This window comes from Mastigoproctus giganteus, chromosome 6, assembly GCF_048544385.1.
Source record: "Mastigoproctus giganteus isolate SK-2022 chromosome 6, ASM4854438v1, whole genome shotgun sequence".
NCBI classification, from domain to species: Eukaryota; Metazoa; Arthropoda; class Arachnida; order Uropygi; family Thelyphonidae; genus Mastigoproctus; species Mastigoproctus giganteus.
Window position 1 is genome coordinate 101,228,640 of NC_143580.1, and position 21,560 is coordinate 101,250,199.

The window sequence follows — 21,560 nt, forward strand, 5'->3', positions numbered from 1 at the left end:
ACAACAATATCAACCTTTCTGCTCTACAATGTAATCAATCTTTGTCCCTGGCAGACATATCCTGGTCCTGTTCCACCTATCCTTTTTACATACCATGTTCCACATTTCCCTGACAATAGAGTCCCCCACAACTACTAATTCTTGTGGGACCAGTGTATTCTGCCTTGGGGGTGTCCACTGTGTTGCATGATGATCAAGTGAAAGCTCTGGCATTGGTGTGGGCAGATGAGAGCTTGATGGGCCCCTCAATTTCGATCCTCTGAGGGCATCCACCATCTTTTTCAAGCTCTCATATGGGACCATAACAACACTGAGGTGTCGCCTTATTTTTTCACACTCCTTACATCCTGCACACACAGAGACATTCCCCTTATCAATATCATGTCCCATATCTAATTGCTCCAAAATATCAAACAAGCAGTGCATTTTAAGAACTCAGGCGGGCAGTTGCCTGCCGAATCAGGCAACTGCCCTCCTGAGTTCTTCCCTGAGCTACAGCACTCCCATTAGCTTGAGCTGTTTTTTTTTGCTGCTCTGGTCTGAGTCATGATTTCGATTCAATTTCAATAAAATTTTAATTTCAGTACAAAATTCTAAACCTAAACTTAAATCCCAATGCAGTTATAACACTATATATCTGTATATATTTTTTTCAGTATAGAGTATTATTTGTGAGTTTCATTATATAACTTCTATATCATGTTATGTATTAATTAATGATGTTACATTTGTAAAATCTAAGTCGTTATATGTATTTAGTTAAAAAGGTACAATTTAATTGACAATGAACTTTAACAAGATTAATAAATTTTACTGATTAATTGATAATATCATATATTATTCTATACTAAGCTAACGCTATCTAGTGCGGGATATAACATATCGTATAACAATGGCGGCAAGTTATGAATGGTGAATCTATGGACACTAAGTATTAATTAAGTTCCAAAATATTGCTATCTAAATTCAGAATAAATCAAGGATCTTGACTAGGTCTATAAGCTACTTATAGAAAATAATTTAATATAACAATTAAGTCAATAAAGCGGCTAAATACAGCTAAAACCTTTCCATTCGCCGAAGCTGCAAAACTTGTAAAACACTGGATTGAATACCCCTCCGATACTAAGTAATAACCAACAAATCTCTATCGAAATTAAAATTTAAACTAAGTGTCGTAACTAGGAATATAAAACTACTGTAGAAAATAAGTTAATATGGTAATTTATGTTAATAAAAAGGTGAAAATTCATCTGCACAAGGCTACTCTCGAATAGTTTTCCAAACAGTTGTCTTGCAATAAGTTGATGTGTTTCTCTTCGGTTATTGCTACCCATATACAGTACTTTGCATTTGTGAATGTTAAACTTCAGTTTGCACTTCTCAGCCTACTTTCCCAACTTATCTAGATCCTGTTGAAGTAGCATACTGTCTTTACTGTCATTAACAACCCTGCCAACCTTTGTATCATCTGCAAACTTGGACATTAAAACTGATATACCTTCATCAATATCACTGATAAATATACAATACAACAATTGGTCCAACACTGAACCCTGGGGAAATCCGCTAACAACATTTGTCCATGTAGAGTAGTGTACATTGATTACCACTGTAGCAAGTTACTCTTAATGCCATACCTCTCCAATTTGTACAGCAGTCTTCCATTTGCAACAGTATAAAAAGCTTTCCTGAAATCCAAGTGTATGATGTCAAAATTATTTTTGGCATTTAGTTCCTTTGTGACCACATCATAGTATCCAATCAAATTGGTCAGACAATACCTCCCTTTAACAAACCCATGCTGTGTCTTAACTATTACTGCATTCTTGTTTAGATGATCCTGCAATGCTTCTTTAACCAGTGATTCCATTATTTTCTGTGGAACACAAGTTAAACTAACGGGTCTGTAGTTTCTTATGTCACCTTTTCAACCTCCTTTGTGAATTGTTGATAAATTTGCACACTTTCAGGCCATGGGGACCTCCCCTGAGTCCTAGGAAGTGCTCATAATTGTGGCTCAGTGTTGCTTACTTCCTTTCCTGCCTCCTTTAATATAACTGGATAGATCCCATCCGCTCCAGGTGCTTTCCTTATGTTTCACTTCAACAATTTCTTCTCCACTTTGCTCTCAGTTATTACAAAATCTCTTAGCTCCCTGTTAGCATAGTAGTAGTGGTGGTGGTGGCATGTGATGCAAGAAAGCAAATGAATGAGCTTATGCTGCATCAGCCAAAAAAAAAATTACAAAACAATCCCCTCTAAATGTTCGTCCGGTTCCTCCTAAAATTTTGTAACCTATCAACTTCCACAATGACAAATGGAAGTTTGTTCCAGCAATTAACCACCCGCTGGCTAAAGGCAAATTTCCGCACATCTGTTCTACACCTGTCCTTCCTCAATTTCAATTTATGCCCCCTTAGGTTCGTAATCTGAATAAGTGGAAGAATCCCGTCAGAATTCAACGTGCTCAACCCATTCAAGGCCTTACACCTCAATCAGATCACCTCGCAGGTGCCTAGTCTCCAGCCACTGCAATTTGCAGAACTTAAGCCTCTCTTGGTTAGAGTAACCCATCATTCCCCTCACCAATCTAGTTGCCCTTCTCTGTACACGCTCAAGCAAATCTACATCCTTCCTAAAATGAGGCCTCCAGACCTACACGTAGTACTCAAGGCATTGCCTGACAATTGCCTTATACAGAGGGACAATCAATTCCTTTTCCCTTTTAGAAAAATTACTGTGTATCATTGACAACTCCCCATGACCTGCCCTGGCAGCCTGTCTGCATTGCTCAGAAAACAACATATCTGACTACACAATTACTCCCAGGTCTTTTTCATTTTCTTTCACCTTAAGTGTAGTACCACACAGTTAGTATGCTTCTCTGGGATTACTTCTACCCATATGCAGTACTTTGCATTTGTCAATGTTAAACTTTAGTTGCCACATCTCAGCCCATCTGCCCAAATTTTCTAGATCCTGTTGCAGTAACACACTGCCATTACTGTCACTAACAACCCTGCCAACCTTTGTGTCATCTGCTTTGACACTAAGCCTGATATACATTCCTGACTATCATTGGTAAATATACTAAACAACAGTGGACCCAAGACTGAACCCTGTGGGGCTCCACTAATAACATTAGTCCACAAAGAGCAGCATCCATTGATAACCACCATCTGTCTTCTCCCACTCAACCCTCCTTTTATCCATTGTAGCAACTTACCCTTTACTCCCTCTAGTTGCCTATCGAAGCAACTTACCTATTACTCCCTCTAGTTGCCTCTCGAACATGTTGCTGTAGAAAACAGTCATTCAATAAATCCACAAAAGTCGTGCAGGTGTGTGAGTGACCAACCCACAAGTTCCAGTCAATATCTGGAAAGTTAAAATCCCCCATTATAAGACATTTTGATTTACTGGCCCATTCTATTTCCCTGCTCAATTGCTCATTATAGTCATCAGATTCATTAGGCTTATAACACACACCTACTCTTATTTTTCCTTTCTCAGTGTTTATTTCACACCAAACAGACTCAACACTGCATTGTCCACCATCAATTGGATGCACTTGTTTAGATTTTGTGTTTCTTAACTAACAGCAGAACCCCTGCTCCCTTCCTGTCCTGTCTATCCTTCCTGTACAGATTGTCTTCCCCAAATTCCAATTCTGCACTGCTTATATCTGTGTGACACCACATTTCTGATATCCCAACAGTATCTGCCTTTCATGTCTTGACTAGCACTTCAAGCTATTCACATTTATTAACTATACTCCTAGCATTGGTATAAATGCAAGTATACATGCACCTGTTCCTAATCTTAGTTACCATTACACAGCTCATGTATTTATTTGTTCCAGTATGACTGCCGACAATCCTGGAAATCTCCATTACCTTGCTTTCCAGGCTTCTGCTCATTCTAATAGAAGCAGTGAAAGAATCACTTTTGCCTCTACCTGCGGCCACTGTTAACTTTGTAGTCTGTGTTTCCCCCATGCTAGCAGTTTTCCGACCCACCTAACACCGCATCAGTAGCATCAACAAATATTCTTGCACCCTTTCTATTTAAGTGTACCCCATCCCTGTAGAAGCAGTCTCTCCTGTCAACAAGCACAGGCCATGCTGAAAAGATTCTACCCCTTGAGCCTTGCACAATGTCTCTCGGGCCAAATTGATCGACAAGACTCTCATCATATACTCCCTTCTGTGCAGAATTGCAGACAATTTCACTTTCAACCCTAACTCACAATTTTTTTTCAACATTGACCTGTACTTGTTGAGTAAATCTGCAGATCTCTTACTCTTAATGTAATTGGTTCCAACATGTACAACAACATCACAACTTTTGTGCCCTTAAAAGATGAAAACTGCTCTAAAACGTCATCAACTTTTGCCCCTGGCGGACATACCCAGATGCAAAAAAGAAAAAAAACATACCAAGATGCAAAGAAAAGCCGCAAAGAGTTAGTTACTTATGAAAACCTTAGTAAGAAGGGAAGAATCAGTTTGGTCCTCTTAATATTGATGGCTAGACTGTTGATGATCCTGCTCGGGTAGCTGACAAACTGAATGAGTATTTTGCATCTGAAATCACACATGAGGAGGGATTCAGCGAAGGGAATGCCAGAAGTTTATCAAATTCTGGTAGGGATCTGAATGGTTTTGTAATAAGTGAGAGCAAACTGGAAGAGAAATTGTTGAAATTAAACATAAGGAAAGTACCTGGGGTGGATGGGATCTATCCAGTTATATTAAAGGAGGTGAACAAACCTTTAGACATAATTATGAGAGCATACTTGCATACTTGGACTCAGGGGAGGCCCCATTATGGATCTGTTAGCAGTAGCATGTAATTACAGATCTGTTAGCAGTAGCATGTAATTACAGATCTGTTAGCATTAGCATGTAATTACAGATCTGTTAGCATTAGCATTATCAAGGGCACATGATCCAAGAAAGCAAGCTTATATAGCAAAGCATCATCCAAAAAAAAAAAACACACAGACACGCACCCTTCTCATTTCACCCATCCCCTTGTTCCAAATGTTTTTATAGTTCTGCCTTGACTCTGTTTAAGCCATCAACTTCTACGACAGATGGAAGTTTGTTCCAGTTAGTTTAACTTTTGTTCTTGTGAAATTAATGGAGGCACTGTTTAAAAAAAGCACTGTAGAACCCTCTAGAAAATTCTGCATTTATTGTTCAGACATAGCATGTGCTTGTTTCTTGAGTTTGATTGGATACTATGTTGCGGCCACATGCATCATAGTATCAAATTTATGCAAAAAGGCAATTTTGATATTATATACTTAGATTTTAGGAAAGCTATTGATATTGTTGCACATGGAAGACAACTGTACAAATTGGAGCTGTATGACATTAAGGGCAAGTTGCTGCAATGGATAATAGGATGGTTGAGTGGGAGAAGACAGAGAGTGGTTATCAATGGACACTGCTCTTCATGGACTAATGTTTTTAGTGGAGTCCCCCAGAGTTTGGTTTTGAGCCCATTATTGTTTTCTGTATTTAATAATGATATTGATGAAGGTATATCAAGCTTTATATCCAAGTTTGCTGATGATACTAAGGTTGGCAGGGTTGTTAATGATGCTAATAACGGTATACTACTGCAAGATAGATCTACAAAAATTGAGCAGTGGATTGAGAGGTGGTAATTGAAGTTACTTAACAAATGTAAAGTACTTCATATGGGTAGCAGCATCTGCAGAGTAACACATTGTCTGTGTGGTACTACACTCTGGGTAGTGGAGAATAAAAAAGAACTGGTGGTAACTGTGCAGTCTGATATGATGTGTTCTAAGCCGTGCAGGCAATTTGCAAGAGTAGCTCATGGTGTCTTGTCAATGATATGCAGCAAGTTTTCTTGCAGGGATAGGGATTTGATTATCCCCTTGTGTAATGCAGTGGTCAGGCCACACCTTAAGCACTGTATAGAACTGTGGAGGCCTCATTTCAGGAAGGAAGTACAGCTGCTAGAACGAGTACAGAGATGGGCAATGAGTTAATGAATGGTGCAAAACATTGTTCTTATGAAGAAACGCCTACTTTCTCCAATTTAAGAAAAAATAGGCCAAATAGGTCTACTTTCCCAGGATTCATATTTAATGTAAACAATGTTATGGCACTGGGAAGAAATGGATTACATATAACAGGTTGAAGTTAAAACTCTGTTTAATAGATTGAAACAAATTCAAATAGGAACAAAAATAAAAAGATTAACCATATAGCTTTCGGACGGAGGGCGTCCTTGTTCAGTGCGATCATATTTGCAAAAGTACAGGATGTCATGTGCATGCTGTGGTGGTCATGTGAGGTGACACCACGTGCTACAGGTACAGGCAACAATTAGCTGTTGGAAGTGGAGGCTTGTGGTTGTAGCTGCACTGCAATGCTTGGGTATGCTGTCAGTGAGAACTTTTGTCAGCTAGGAGGATGGTTGCCTCAGTGATGGGATGATTGTGACTTCTTCTGTTCCGAAGGAATTGCTACAACACAAGATGTCGAGTGATGCCAACCAGACATGGTGATGGTAGTGATGGAATCAGTCAATAATCTTGATGTCACAGCATGGATCGATGTTGGGCTGGGTAGACCAGAAGTGCTCGGCAATTGCTGAGTGTCCACTTACGCCGAACGGATTGCTTTCTTGTGCTCAGACACCTGATTATTTATTCTTCTGCAGTTTCTCCAACTTAGCAGGTACAGTCACGTACAGCCAGTGCAGTCATGTATTTCATGGCAGGAAATATGTTACACTAAGCCACTTTGCAGGAGGGGGGGAAATCGGTGTCTTAATCCTAGAAACAAGGGATTGCAGTCTTCTGCCCGGAATTTATAAACATTTTATCCCCTGAGCCTCTAAGTCCCTAGAAAGTTGTTGCATCAGGTTCAAGTAGTAGGGGATTAAAGCAGTTGAGACAGAGTCATCACTAATTGTGGACCTGCGGGATTGAAAAATCCTTTAGATGAAGCTACTTTTTCTTTTTCGGGTACCCAAATAAAATACTCAACCACTGTCATGGTTGAGTATTTTAGTATATGAAACCATGTTGCCAACCATCCATGGTTATCAACATAGTCACGGGCCTGTAGGTGACCACATGTCTAGTGAACTTGTAGGGTAGCCACACTTTGCCAGATCTGCCTTCACCTCTTGCAAATTGTAGTGTCTGAAGACCAGGCACCTGAGAGGTGATCTGATTGAGGTGTATAAGGTCTTGAATGGTTTGAGCAAGCTCAGTGCTGATGGGATTCTTTTTCTTGCCCAGAATAATTGCCTGAGGGAACAAAGATTCAAATTGGGGAAAGATAGTTGTAAAATTCTATTCTACAACTACAATTTACCTTTAGCCCAGGGTTTCTTAACCAGGGGTCTACGGACCCCCAAGGGGTCCGTGGAAGGATTTCAGGGTATCCGTGAGCTTGGATGGGAAAAAAAAATCAACTCATTAATTTCCTTCACTTATGAATGTATGTAATAAATTACAATTGTATTAGCTATATCTGTAGTCACCAATAGAAATAACAGATATTTTCATATCATATTATAGTTATTGCATATCTATACTGGAGGACAGTGAACACAATGTACTGATATGGGAATTAGTTAAAGATGTCACTTCCATGAAGGTTAAAGGGAAGTGCTTTTGCTTTCATAAAGGTGACTACAGCTGTCTGAGACAGTTTTTAAATTCTGAACAGTGGGATCAACTGATGATGTTATCAACATTGAATTCTAAATGGGAAGCCTTCAGGGACTTAATCTTGGAGGCTACTAGGCTTTTCATTCCAACTAAGAAATACTGTTCGAGGTTTAGGCCAATATGGATGTCAGATGAATTGATGAGGCTTGTGACAGAGAATAAAAATATATGGGATGCATATAAATTATCAGGTGATACAGGAACCTATGACAGATGTCTGTAATCGAGTAAGCTAGTCTGTAATCGAGTCACAATGGAGGTTAGACAGGCGAAAAAAAGACAGATTATGAGAAATCTTTGACAAAGGATGCAAAGAAAAACAGCAAAGAGTTCTTTACTTATGTAAACTCCAGAAATAAACGGATGAATCAGATTGGTCCAATTAACATAGATGGTATAATCATTATGAATCATGCTCAGGTAGCTGATAAACAGAATGATTATTTTGCATCTACATTCACATATGAGGAGTTATTCAATGATGGGAATACCAGAAGTTTATCAAACTCTAAACAGGGAACAAATGATTTTGTAATAACTGAGAGCAAAGTGAGGAGAAATTGTTGGAGTTAAACATGAGGAGGGCACATGGGGTGGACGGGATCTCTTCCATTTATATTAAAGGAAGCAGCAAAGGAAGTAAACAAACCCTTAGTTATAATTATGAGAGCTTCCTTGGACTCTGGGTAGGTCCCCATGGAATGCAGGTGTTCAAATGTATCACCAATTCACAAATGTGGTTCAAAAGGTGACACAAGTGTCTATAGACTTGTTAGTTTAACTTGTGTTCCGAGAATACCAATGGAGTCACTGGTTCAAGGAGCACTGCAGGATCATCTTGACAAGAGTGCACTAATAGTTAAGATACAGCATTCATTTGTTAAAGCGAGGTCTAGTCTGACCAATTTGATTGGATACTGTGATGTGGTGGTCACAAAGGAACTGAATGTCAAAAATAATTTTGATCTCATATACTTGGATTTTAGGAAAGCTTTTGATACTGTTGCACATGGAGGAATGCTGTACAAATTGGAGAGGTTTGGCCTTAAGGGTAAGTTGTGACAATGGATAAAAGGGTGACTGACTGTCAGATGACAGAGAGTGGTAATCAATGGATTACCACTCTCTTAGTGGACAAATATTATTAGTGAAGTTCCCCAGGGTTCAGTGTTGGGCCCATTGTTGTTTTGTATATTTATCAATGATATTGATGAAGGTATATCAAGTTTAATGTCGAAGTTTGCAGATGAATCGAAGGTTGGTAGGGTTGTTAACCACAGTATGCTATTCGAGCTGGATCTAGACAAGTCGGGAAAGTGGGCTGAGAAGTGCGAACAGAAGTTTAACATTGACAAATGCAAAGTACTGCATATGGGTGGCAATAACACAAGAGAAACATACCAACTGTGTGGTAGTACACTAAGGGAAGTGGAAATTGAAAAAGACCTGGGGGTAATTGCCAGTCAATTATGAAGTTTTCTGAGCAGTGCAGATGGGCTGCCAGGGCAGGTCAGTGAGTGTTGTCAATGATATATAGGAATTTTGCTAGCAGGGACAGGAAGGTGATAATCACATTGTGCAAAGCAATGTGATTATCACCTTCTACTTCTGTTCCAGGAAAATTAATGGAGGCACTAGTTAAAGAAGCACTGCAGGATCATTTAGACAAGACTTCAGTTATAGCTCAGGCACAGCTTGGTTTTGTTAAGGGGAAGTCTTGCTTGACCAATTTGATTGGATACTATGATGCAGTCACAAAGGAACTGGATTCAGGGAATAACTTTGATATCATATACTCGGATCTTAGAAAGGCTTTTGATACTGTTGCACATGGAAGACTGCTGCACAAATTGGAGCAGTGTGACATTGGAGGCAAATTGCTGCTGTGGATAAAGGGGTGGCTGAGGGGGGAAGACAGAGAGTGGTAATCAATGGACACTGCTCGTCGTGGACTAATGTTATTAGTGGAGTCCCTCAGGGCTCAGTGTTGGGTCCATTATTGTTTTCTGTATTCATAAATGATATTGATGATGGTATATCAAGCTTAGTGTCGAAGTTTGCAGACGATACAAAGGTAGGCAGGGTTGTCAAGGACACTACTGACGCTATGCTGCTGCAACAGGATCTGGAAAGGTTGAGTAGATGGGCTGAGAGGTGGCAAATGAAGTTTAACATTGACAAATGTAAAGTACTACACATGGGAAACAGCAGCCCCAGAGCAACGTATCAACTCTGCGGTACTACACTGACAGTGGTAGAGAATGAAAGGGACCTGGGGGTGGTTGTGCAGGCAGATATGAAGTTCTCTGAGCAGTGCAGACGGGCTGCAATAGTAGCTCATGGTGTATTGTCAATGATATATAGGAATTTTTCTAGCAGGGATAAGGAGGTGATTATTCCCTTGTATAAGGCAATGGTCAGGCCACACCTAGAGTACTCTATACAGGTCTGGAGGCCTCATTTCAAGAAGGATGTAGAGCTGCTGGAACGAGTACAGAGAAGGGCAACAAGATTAGTGAATGGAACAAAGGGGTGCTCTTACGAAGAAAGGCTTAAGTTTTGCAAATTACAGTGTCTGGAGACTAGGCACCAGCGAGGTGATCTGATAGAGGTGTATAAAGCATTAAATGGTTTGAGCATGCTCAATGCTGATGGGATTCTTCCTCTCGCTCAGAATAATCACCTGAGAGGGCATAAATTCAAATTGAGGAAAGACAGATGTAGGATAGACGTGCGGAAATTTGCCTTTAGCCAGCGAGTGGTTGGTTGGTGGAACAGACTTCCATATCTTGTCGTGGAAGTTGATAGCCTAAATAAGTTTAAGGCTCAGCTGGACAGATATTTTGAACGAACAGAGGGGTGAAGTGGAAGTGGTTTTTTTTTTTTTTTTTTTTTTGTCTGATGCTGCATAAGCTTGCTTTCTTGCATCAAATGCCTCTACTAATGCTAATGCTAATGTGATAATCACATTGTGCAAAGCAATGTGATAATCACCTCCTAGAGTACTGTGTACAGATTTGGAGGCCTCATTTTAGGAAGGATCTATAGTTGCTAGAACGAGTAGAAAGAAGTGCAACAAGTTTGGTGAGAGAAACAAAGGGGTGCTCTTACCAAGAAATACTTAAGTTCTGCAAATTGCAGTGTGTGAAGAATAGGCACCTGCGAGGTGATCTGATTGAGGTGTATAAGTCCTTGAATGCGTTGAAGGAGCTGAATGCTGATGGGATTTTTCCTCTTGCTGAGATTAAGAATCTGAGGGGGGCATAGATTCAAATTGAGGAAGACAATTGTAGAACAGATGTACAGAAAATACTAATCTTTTTTGGTAGAGCAGACTTCCATGTTCTTTTGTGGAAGTTGATGTCCTAAATAAATTTTAGGCTGAGCTGGGCAGGCATTTGGAATGAATGGATGGGTGAAATGGGAGGGTTTTTTTTTTTTTTTTTTTTTGGCTGATGCTGCATAAATTTGCTTTCCTGCATCATATGCTTCTACTAATGCTAATTCTACTGCTAACTGTGTGGTACTTCACTGAGGGAGGCGGAAAATGAAAAAGACTTGGGGTAATTGTGCAGTCAGATATGAAGTTCTCTGAGCAGTGCAAACGTACTTCTAGAGCAGATTATGGAGTTTTCTCAATGATATATAGTAATTTTTGTTGGCGCCTCCATAGCCAGGTTGGAAGGAGCAGCAGTGCGTAGCACATGCTTCTTGATTAGATTGGTGTTCGAGCCCGTCACAACCAAATACGGAGGATGCGGAAAGGTCAGGGAATGACGACCGCATATTCCCGTAGCAATATGGCCTTAGTTCCTAATGCTCCTAAAAACCAAACAACAAATAAACAACAACAAACAGTAATTTTGATAGCAGAGACAAGGAGGTGATTATACCTTTGTGTAAGGCAGTGGTCAGGCCACACCTTGAGTACTGCGCACCGGTGTGGAGGTCTCGTTTTAGGAAGGATATAAAGTAGCTAGAATATGTACAGAGAAGGGCAACAAGATTGGTGATAGGAACAAAGGGCTTCTCTTACCAGTAGAGGCTTAAATTCTGAAAGTTGCAGAATCTGGAGTGTTGGTACCTGTGAGGTTATCTGATTGAGGTGTACAATGCCTTGAATGGTATGCGCAGGCTTAATGCTAATGTAATCCTTCCTCTTGCTCAGATTAAGAACCTGAGTGGATATATATTCAAATTGAGGAAAGGCAGTTTTAGAATAGATGTGCAGATGGTTGCCTTTAGCCAGCGTGTAGTTGATTGCTGGAACAGACTTCCATCTATTGTTGTGAAAGGTGATAGCTTAAATAAATTTAAGGCTGAACTAGAGAAACAATTTGGAGTGACTGTATGGATGAAATGGAAAGGGTTTTTTTTTTTTTTTTTGGCTGATGTTCTGTAAGCTTACTTTCTTGCATCATATGCCTCTAATAAATGTAATGCTGAATAAAAAAAAATAAAAGTCATTAAAAACAACTAATAATTTAGGTAATTATGCACTGTCATACATCCGTTTAGATTTTTATCCATGAAAACACTGTTAATTACAAACTGTTTGTTACTAGAAAATGGAATAATAAAAAAAATAATAATAAATTAACTGTTAAGTATTAAGAAGCTTTTCACTTGTGAACTCCTTCAACTAGAATAAAAATTGAAAAAAATTTGTTTGAAAATGGTCAATTGTACTTAATAGATTAATTTTCTTAAATTGTTTTATTAATTATTAATTATATACCCCTCTAAATGTGTTTTTCCATTTCAGACTATGAAACAGGAAACTTAAAGACATTTTTGGGAAGCGAAGAAGAAGATGATGTTTATTATGAGGAAGATCAATCTGGTAGTCGTGGTCTAATTAAAAAGACACTGAAAGCAAGAGGTCAAATGGAGAAATATCCGTTAGAACACTCAGTGCTGACTTCCTTACCTTTTCTTCATCCTGGTAAGAGAAAGTAATTTTGGAGAATAGCTCTTTGGTTAGGTTTAATTTAAGTTCCTAACAACGTCGCCAACACTTTTCAAAATTTATATCAACATCTTCCTAAGATCCTGGTCAAAAAAATGTAATAAAATGGGATTGCCGATTAATAAGAACACCTATATTCACAATTTACTTTTTTACAGATGATCAGGTGGTGATAGCACAAGACTTAGGAGATGCAAAGTATGCATGTCGTCAATTGTTTGAGAAATATAAACAATGGGGTCTAAAAATCAATTTTAGCAAGACTGAAATGTTGTCTTTAGGGCCAGGACACGTTCTAAATATTGCAGGTTTTAAAATCAAATAAGTCGATAAATTCAAATATTTGAGATCAATCTTACAAAGTGATGGATCATCCCAAGCAGAGATTAATAAGAGAATTACAGACGGCAGAAAGGCTATCGGCATGTTAAACTCTGTTCTGTGGAGCAAAAATATCCTAAATAAAACAAAACAAAGAAACTTATATTTCAAATGATTGTACAAAGTCTTCTATTGTATGGAGCAGAAACCTGGACATTGAATAGGCGAGCGAAAAACAAATTGCTCTCCACAGAAATGGATTTTTGGAGATGCTCAGCAGGAACTTCTAGAAGAGACAGAAAACAGAATGAAGACATAAGGGAAAAAATGGAAGTGAAAAAGACTATTACTGACACCATCAAAGAAAAGCGTCTAACATGGTATGGACATGTAAAACGGATGCAAGAAAACAGATATCCAAAGGCTATCCTGGAATGGATCTGGAAGAAGGAGAAGAGGAAGAGCTAGGAGGACATGGATGGATGGAGTACGGGAGTGCATGACAGCCCGAGGCTTAATCGACCAAGACACCTTGAACTGCACTTTATGGCGGGAAAAATTCCTAACAAGAAATAACTTGTAGGCTGAGGAAACCCATTGTAAATGGAAACACTCCTCTTGAAGAAGAAGAAACAACGTTACTTAGATTAACAGCAACACTGAATCATAATACATCAATATTTTGCAGTCTTTGTCTACAATTCCACAAAAATTTACCCTGTCTACATTTGGTTATCTGAAATACTTTACAATAAAAGTAAAATTATAAATAAAAATAATGACGTGAAATGAGCAACAAAACAAGTACACTGTAAAATGCTGAACATTCGGGTAATTCTTCCTATACAATATACTATTTAATATTGTTGTAGATACACAATAGTTTCATCTATACAATATAGTATAATCTTATTTTCTAAACAATATAGTATAATCTTATTTTCTAAACAATATAGTATAATGTTATTTTCTAAACAATATAGTATAATCTTATTTTCTAGACAATATAGTATAATCTTATTTTCTAAACAATATAGTATAATCTTATTTATAATTTGTACTACAGTATTAAAAAAATAAAATTATTATCGTAAATTTTGCATTGATTGTAGAGGGAAGCAAGGTTACAATTAAATAGTAAATTTCACTATGTAGACTACATAACTATCAAGACCTAACAAGAGATTTGTTTCATACTTTAAAATAATCTTTCAAAACACTGTTTCTATGGTAGAGCATGTTTTAAAACGAAGATGTGCATTATCAATTTTTTCACTTTTGCAGTAAGGCTGTGATTTAAAAAATCAACATACAAGATCTAATCCTCGACGAGCATCTTTCTCTGAAACTTCTTGTTCAACTGGTCAACACTTCCCTATCTCTTCCAATATGCAATTTGATTGATGTCTTTTGAGGTTATGATGATCACCATGGTGAGATCCAAACCTCCTTACATTTAGAGGGTACAGCTCTAAAACGGTATTCGCAGGCCAGAGGCTAGTCAGTATACTGGACCGAACCTTGGTAACTCTCTAGGAGGCTTCCAGATCAGTTAGCGTATAACCTTGCTGCCTCTACTCTGCCAGATAGTGAGTGGAGGGAGTTCGAGTAGTGTGCATGTTGGGGGTATTGTCAAGGCCACCTTATGTCAAAGATCTGGGTATATATTCTTACCTTGTGTATGCTCCAAAAATTTCATTACTACATACAACATCCCCACTTTTTCATACTATTTAATACAATACACCATGAATTGTCAAACTAATAGAGCAAACTTATCTGCAAAGAGATCTAAACCACTCAGACATTTACTAGTTCATGTAACAAATAACAAATATACATGATCTCAGTGGTGTCTGTTTCTATTTACAGTCTGCCAAAACCTATGTACTTTTTCTGACAGAATTGCAGTTATCATTTGATTCAACCACTGCTCATCTCAGTTGCCCAAATTATTTGCTGTATGATTCCTTTTGCCTCAAAGGTGGTACTACTTGTGCATTTGTCCATTCCTATATTCCCTGTCAGAGACTTGGTAATTTGGAATCTTCTCTGGATTAAAATCTCTCTATGTCATTCTGTCAAATTCATCTGTTTTCTCTACTGCTCTCCCAACTCCAGTAATCACTTGGAACTCTTTGACTTCCTCTCTTTGCAACTTGACCTTCTCTAGTCAAACTTTCCTAACAGTGAGGTAAAATTCCTTGGTGATTTTAATGTACTGAGACTTTTGCAATTACTAATGACTTCACACAGATTGTTCATTTACCTACCAGAATACCAGACAATCCTAACCATCAGCTAAAATGCTCGATCTTTTTATCAGAAACAACCCTTCTAAGTAAACAGTCGAAGAGTGGTGATTTAGGCACCTCAGATCATAACTTGGTGATTGTCTCTTCTTCAATGGGGCCTTTATCTCATAGCTATTCCCAACCTTGTGTTGGTTGGCATTACAATAATGCAAAATGGGATGACCTGCAAAATCTCCTTTTTTTTTTTTTCTTTTCCTTGGTTGGATTACTGTTTCAAAACTTCTGATATCCATGTTTGCTCAGATTGTGTCAGTGAAATTATTCTTGTAGGAATGGAATTCTTTATTCCACACTCCACTTTAAAACATTATGCTTTATCTAAACCTTGGTTTCCCAACAAATGAGCCGACCGGGCTAGCCGAGTGAGTAAAGTACCTGCCTGGCAACCCCAAGGTCGCGGGTTCGATTCCCGCCTCAGGCTGGATCAAAGTACTGCAAAAACCTTGGGAGGTGCAATATGGCCACAGAAGCCGATGCGCCAACAACTACCAAATCAAAAAAAAAAAAAAAAAAAAAAAACCCAATAAATGTGCATGTTTCCAACTGTTCAGTTTCATTTTCTGCATACACCAGTGCTCGCAACATTTGTAAATCTGTTATTAATCAGTCCTAACTAGATTTTGAACAGGCGAAGAGTATAAAACTTGCTTCATACTATAATCGTAGCGAGCTTTCTGGTCTCTTGCCGTAGCTGTTGGCCTCAACTTTTGCCGATCTCTGCTCCCTCCTCTGTCAAAAGCAGATGATCCTATTGTCACTTCAGCCAATGATAAAGCATGCTTGCACCATTTTTCTTCCAACTAATGTATTGATGATCTTGGAAAAAACCTCCCACCATTCCTGGCTTGCTCCATTTAATGCCTCCTGTGGTCTTTTGTCAAAAGGATGTCAGAAGGATTTTGGCAAATCTTGATGCTAAGAAAGCTCCAGATCCTGATGGTATTTCTCCATTTTTTTCTTAAAAACCGGTTCTCCTGAACTTACTCCTGTTCTTTGCTGCCTTTTTTCACTTTCTTATTTTAAAGTTGTTTTTCCTTGATTGGAAATTTGCTCATATCCAGTCTTCTTCTAAAAACAGTGACAAATCCCGCCCATCCGATTATTGTCCCATTGCAATTACTTCTACTCTATCTAAAGTAATGGAGAAATCAATTAACCGCCAATTCTTCAACTATCTAATTGCTCGGATAAGTATACCTTCTTATATGCTTTTAGTGTAAAATTTGGAACTTCAGAATTTTTATTTGCACTATCATCCTCTGAATTGATTAGGTTTACCTCCGATAGCATTTCCACGAAATTTTTTATATATAATATAATATTTTTTGTAATAAGGATAGGTGGAGTAGAACCAGGGTATGTCTGCTGGGAGCAACTAATAATGATGTCACCAACAGATTGTCAGATTTTAAATGGGGTAAAGAGAATATTATTATTCATGTGGGGACTAATGCCATTAAACGTACACGATCTGACGATTTGTTGAAAAAATACAGGACCGTGTTGAGGAAATGCCGCGAGCTAGGCTGCAATGTCTGTGTGTCTGCAATTCTGCCCAGACACGATAGGAGGGATTATATGTTAAAAGCCTTGTGGATTAACTCAAGACTTGAAGGACTGCAAGGCTTTTGGGGGAAATTTCTATCAGCTTGGCCCACACTTGTAGGTAGAAAGAATTTGTTTTGTAGAGACGGGATACACTTAAACAAAGGTGGTGCAAATTTGTATTATTTGTATCAACATGTCAGGGAAAGTACTAGAGAAAAGAATATCCTAGACCTCATCATCACCCATGAATCAGATGACATAACAGGGCTGACGGTAGAGGAACCAGTAGCAGGAAGTGATCACAGAGTTCTACGGTGGATGATGAAGAGAGAGGTAACAGTAGTAAAAGGCAAAGGAATGGGTTATAATTTCAGAAAAGGAAATTGCGATGCCTTAAGGTGCTACATGGCCTCTACTAACTGGGTAGATATCGCACAGAGAACGAGTACAATTGAACTGTGGTATGCTTTTAAAATATTAATCACAGATGCCTTGAATGCATATTTACCATTAAAAAAAATACTCCAAGAGGAGAGTTCCAAGTTGGATGAATAGTGAAGTTACCACATTACTCGAGCAGAAAAATGTGGCATGGAAAAGTTACAGAGCAATAAAAAGTACTGAAGCCTATAACAGCTACAAGATGATCTGTAATAGAGCCACAGAAAAGGTTTGACAGGCAAAGGTAGTTTATGAGAAATCTTTAGCAAACAGCACAAAGTGGGGGTGGGGATAAGGAATTCTTCACATAAATAAATGCTAAGAAGAGCAGGACAAACCAGATCGGACCTTTATGTAAGGGAAAGGGGATAGTATTAAACACACCAGCTTCCATTGCAAATAACTAAACAGTTATTTTGCATCAATATTTACAGAAGAAAAACCTTTTTTGGCAATGGAAAATTGTGCGAGTGAAAAATATGTAATTAACGACATAGAAAATTCCCAAGATTATTTATTGAAAAAACTTTCGAGCCTACAGGCCAGTAAGGCTCCTGAAGTTGATGGAATATCCCTATAATCTTAAGGGAGGCAGCAAGTGAGTGCATCACTAGACTCTGGGGAGATTCTGTTGGATTGGAAAAGTGCCAATGTATCTCCCATACATAAGGGTGGTTCTAAGAGTGAAGTGGGAAATTATCAACCTGCCAGTCTGACTTCAGTGGTAGAGAAAATCATGGAGGCAATGATCAAGGGTGGAATTCAGGATCATTTGGATAGAATTGAAATTCTCAAGGATACTCAGCATGGTTTTATAAAGGGAAAATCATGTTTAACAAATCTAGTTCGCTATTTTGAAAGGGTCACTCATGGGCTGGATTTGGGGAATAATTTCGACATCGTTTATTTAGATTTCAACAAGGCTTTTGACTCAGTCTCACATGAGCTGTTGCTTTATAAGCTGGAACAGTTTGGAATTACTGGGAAAATTCTTATTTAGACATCAGGATGGTTTCAGGGCAGGAGGCAGAGGGGTGTGATAAATGGCTATTCCTCAGATTGGGTTGAAGTAATAAGTGAGGTTCCCCAAGGATCAGAATTAGGACCACTGTTGTTTTTAATTTTCATAAACGACATTGATGAAGTGATAGATGGCGTGATGTCTAAATTTGAAGATGATGTTAAAATTGGTAGAGTAGTTAATGATCACTGTCAAGCTGAGCTTCTTTACAGAGACCTAGATAGACTTCAGGAATGGTCAGAAAAATCGCACCTGTAAAACAGTAATCCCAAAATAACTTATTCACTTGGTGGAGTTCAACTAAACGCAGCACTGGAGGAAAGGGACTTGGGTGTTACGATACGGTCAGACGTGAAATTCTCTGATTATTGTAAACAGGTTGCAAGGAAGGCTCATGGTGCCCTATCGATGATCTATCGAACTTTTGCAAGTAGAGATAGGGACGTGATAATCCTATTATATAAGGCTTTTGTTAGACCACTCTTGGAATACTGTGTTCAAGTATGGAGACCACACCTAAAGAAAGACATCAAGCTTCTTGAAAGGGTGCAAAGACGGGTAACTCGCCTGGTGAGATTGGCAAAAGGGCATCCTTATGAGGAAAGACTTTGAATATGTAGGTTGCAGAGTTTGGAAACTAGACACAATCCTCAATGGAACCGAATGTACTATTCCTTTACCTAAGTCTATCATAAATGAAAATCGTCTAAACACATTTAATCCCAAAATTATATCGTATCGCCCCTTAAAATTTCCAGAAGCTACTAACAACATTCTCTCGAAAGGTTGCACTGTCTACCTTAAGATTTGCCGTAACTTCAATATGTATGGGAACTATATCCCCTGAAACACCGGTTAAAGTCAGGTCCGTTGACCTTGGATTTAGTAATCTATCGCGCTTAATTTTGTTAAATAAATCTGTACTCATTAAAGTGACACTTGCCCCAGTGTCTACGAGAAATTTGGCCTCAATGTTTTGAATGGATCCTGTGATCAATGGTAACTAGTAATCATTCTCTAAAATATATACCCCATGTTGTACGTTTTTACGATAGGCATAAGGTTTACCAACTCTGTTGAAATTTTGATGAGGTGAGGTTCTATAGCATTGCAAGTCCCCTTTATTTTGTCTTTGTCAAAAATATCTATCTCTATCCTGCCTGTAACTTCCACTGCCTGCCTGATGTATTGACCTACCTAAAATGATTTTAGGCTGAGGTTGCCTCTGATTAAACTTGTTCCTAGGTCCCCTTCTTACCATTGCTTAAGAGTTCATATTACTCCTATTTTGATCATTATAATACTTTCTATCTGTTATTCTATCCTGGTTTCCATTAAAATTATAACCCTGTTTGTTAGCATAAGACATCCTAATTTTTGCTAAAGCTGTATATTTGTGTGTTCCGGGTTCTTACACTGGCGAGTAGGAGGTATCAGCGACAGCTGATAGTTGCATGGTCGACCGCCATAAACGAAACGCCTCTCCCCTTGTTTCGTATTGTTCACTGAGTTTTCGAATGCATGCTTCCTAGCCTAGCATGCCACAACGAACCGTCTTTGGGAGCAGTCAGTGACCTCCGCCCTAAAAAAAGAAGGTCGTACCATCATCTGGGACCGTCCTGTCCAGCTGTGAATACGTTAAGCTTAGCGCCTTGCAATTGCGGGGAAGGGAAAGTGACACTCGGTATTATCGTTTTGAAATCGATACTTCTGATTCAAAGCCGCGACTTGCATCTCTAAATTATTAAGAGTCACATTGTTTACTGTTAATGCATCTAATGATTGTTGCAAGTCTTGTGTTTGATCTTGCTTAAGAATTATATAGGCTTAAGAATATGTTTGAAATTACTTTCCTGTTGATCCCAAACTTCATCGCTCTTAGCCTGTCTGTTAATAACACGAATTGACATATTTCGTGATTGAGTTAGCTCCTTGTTGGTTTCTTCTCTTCGTGAAATTGCGACTGCCTGTGAAAAAGTTAAAGGATTCTGGGAGAGTACCATTCTTCTAATTTTATTTGAAATACCCCTGAGAAATTGTGCCAACATTGCTTGATCCAGTATGGCTAAAGCTTCAGGAGGATTACCTTGCATTTTAAATGCAAATCTAGCTAATTTTTCACTCGGGCACTATAACAGGCCGCAGATTCTGACAGTCCCTGTATAGCCATTGCAAATTGGTGGAGACAGGTAACAATCGGTTTCCTTTCCTCAAACTGAGACAAAAAAGCACTTTTAAACACACTGTAATTCTTTTAGTCGTGTAATTCAATGGAGCTGGCCAAAAATCATGCTGCAAAATTCCTGATTTTCGCGTTCGTCACCATGAACAATTCGCGATCTTGCCATAATGCCAGTTTTTTTTTTTTTTTTTTTGTTTTATGTGAATCCCAAACACGAGAGGAATTAGAACTTATAGTACTTAGTACCGTGCTTGGAGTTTACAAACACTCTCTAGAATCTCAAAAAACAAATGGACGGAAGGGCCTTCATCATGTTTGCCAAAAAAGATTGGCACAAGCCCAAGGTAACCCACAGTATTAGCCAAATGAGGCTTGCCAGATTCAGGAGGGGGTTGTGATTGCTGTGTTTGAAATAATGAGGCTGATAATTGTCCTTCTGTTGTTTGTGAGCTCTGGTCTTCCATTTTAAATTTATTAATATCTGCGAGATCAGGGTCCCCCAAAATGGCGTGACTTACCTTAATGTAGAGCAAAAAGGAACTATAATTTTAGTTATCACTTATTCTAAAACAAAAGTGTTACAACATATGGCAACTCGTTTTTTTTTTTTTTTTTTTTTCAGATGTATAAAGGTAGAATTGTTACTAGTTGCTAACTGGTGCTCAAAATGAGTGTTCCTGAAGACGTCTATATTGTTCGTATTGATGTGAAAAAGAAATGCCTATTTACCTATTCTCTGAATGCACAAAACCAGCAACGCTATAGTAGTCCCTGAGTTTCACCTTCTGTACTCTTGTTTGTTCTACTTTAACTTTACTCTTCAGTCCACAAAAATTCGAATTTTTCATGAGCATTCGTGTAGAATGGTTTTTCATCCCGCAAAACAGTCCATCCTGGTCACGGCACCAGTGTTCTGCAGGGACATCATTCTTCAAATGGAGACTAAAACATTAGACTCTTAATATTATTCAAAATGCAATGTGTACAATAATGTTTCCAGGCAAGTTTATTCATTAATATTGATTGTTGATCCA

General features: G+C 38.5%; 1 protein-coding gene across 1 annotated transcript in view; it reads left to right on the forward strand.

Annotated features, from left to right (window-relative positions):
- Positions 1 to 21,560, forward strand: part of LOC150084478 (uncharacterized) — an 804,913-nt gene that overhangs the window by 369,101 nt on the left and 414,252 nt on the right. The window contains exon 7 of the mRNA XM_090376257.1: positions 12,495 to 12,674. Within this exon, the coding sequence (XP_090232383.1) occupies positions 12,495 to 12,674 (180 nt within the window). The remainder of the gene's footprint in view (positions 1 to 12,494; positions 12,675 to 21,560) is intronic.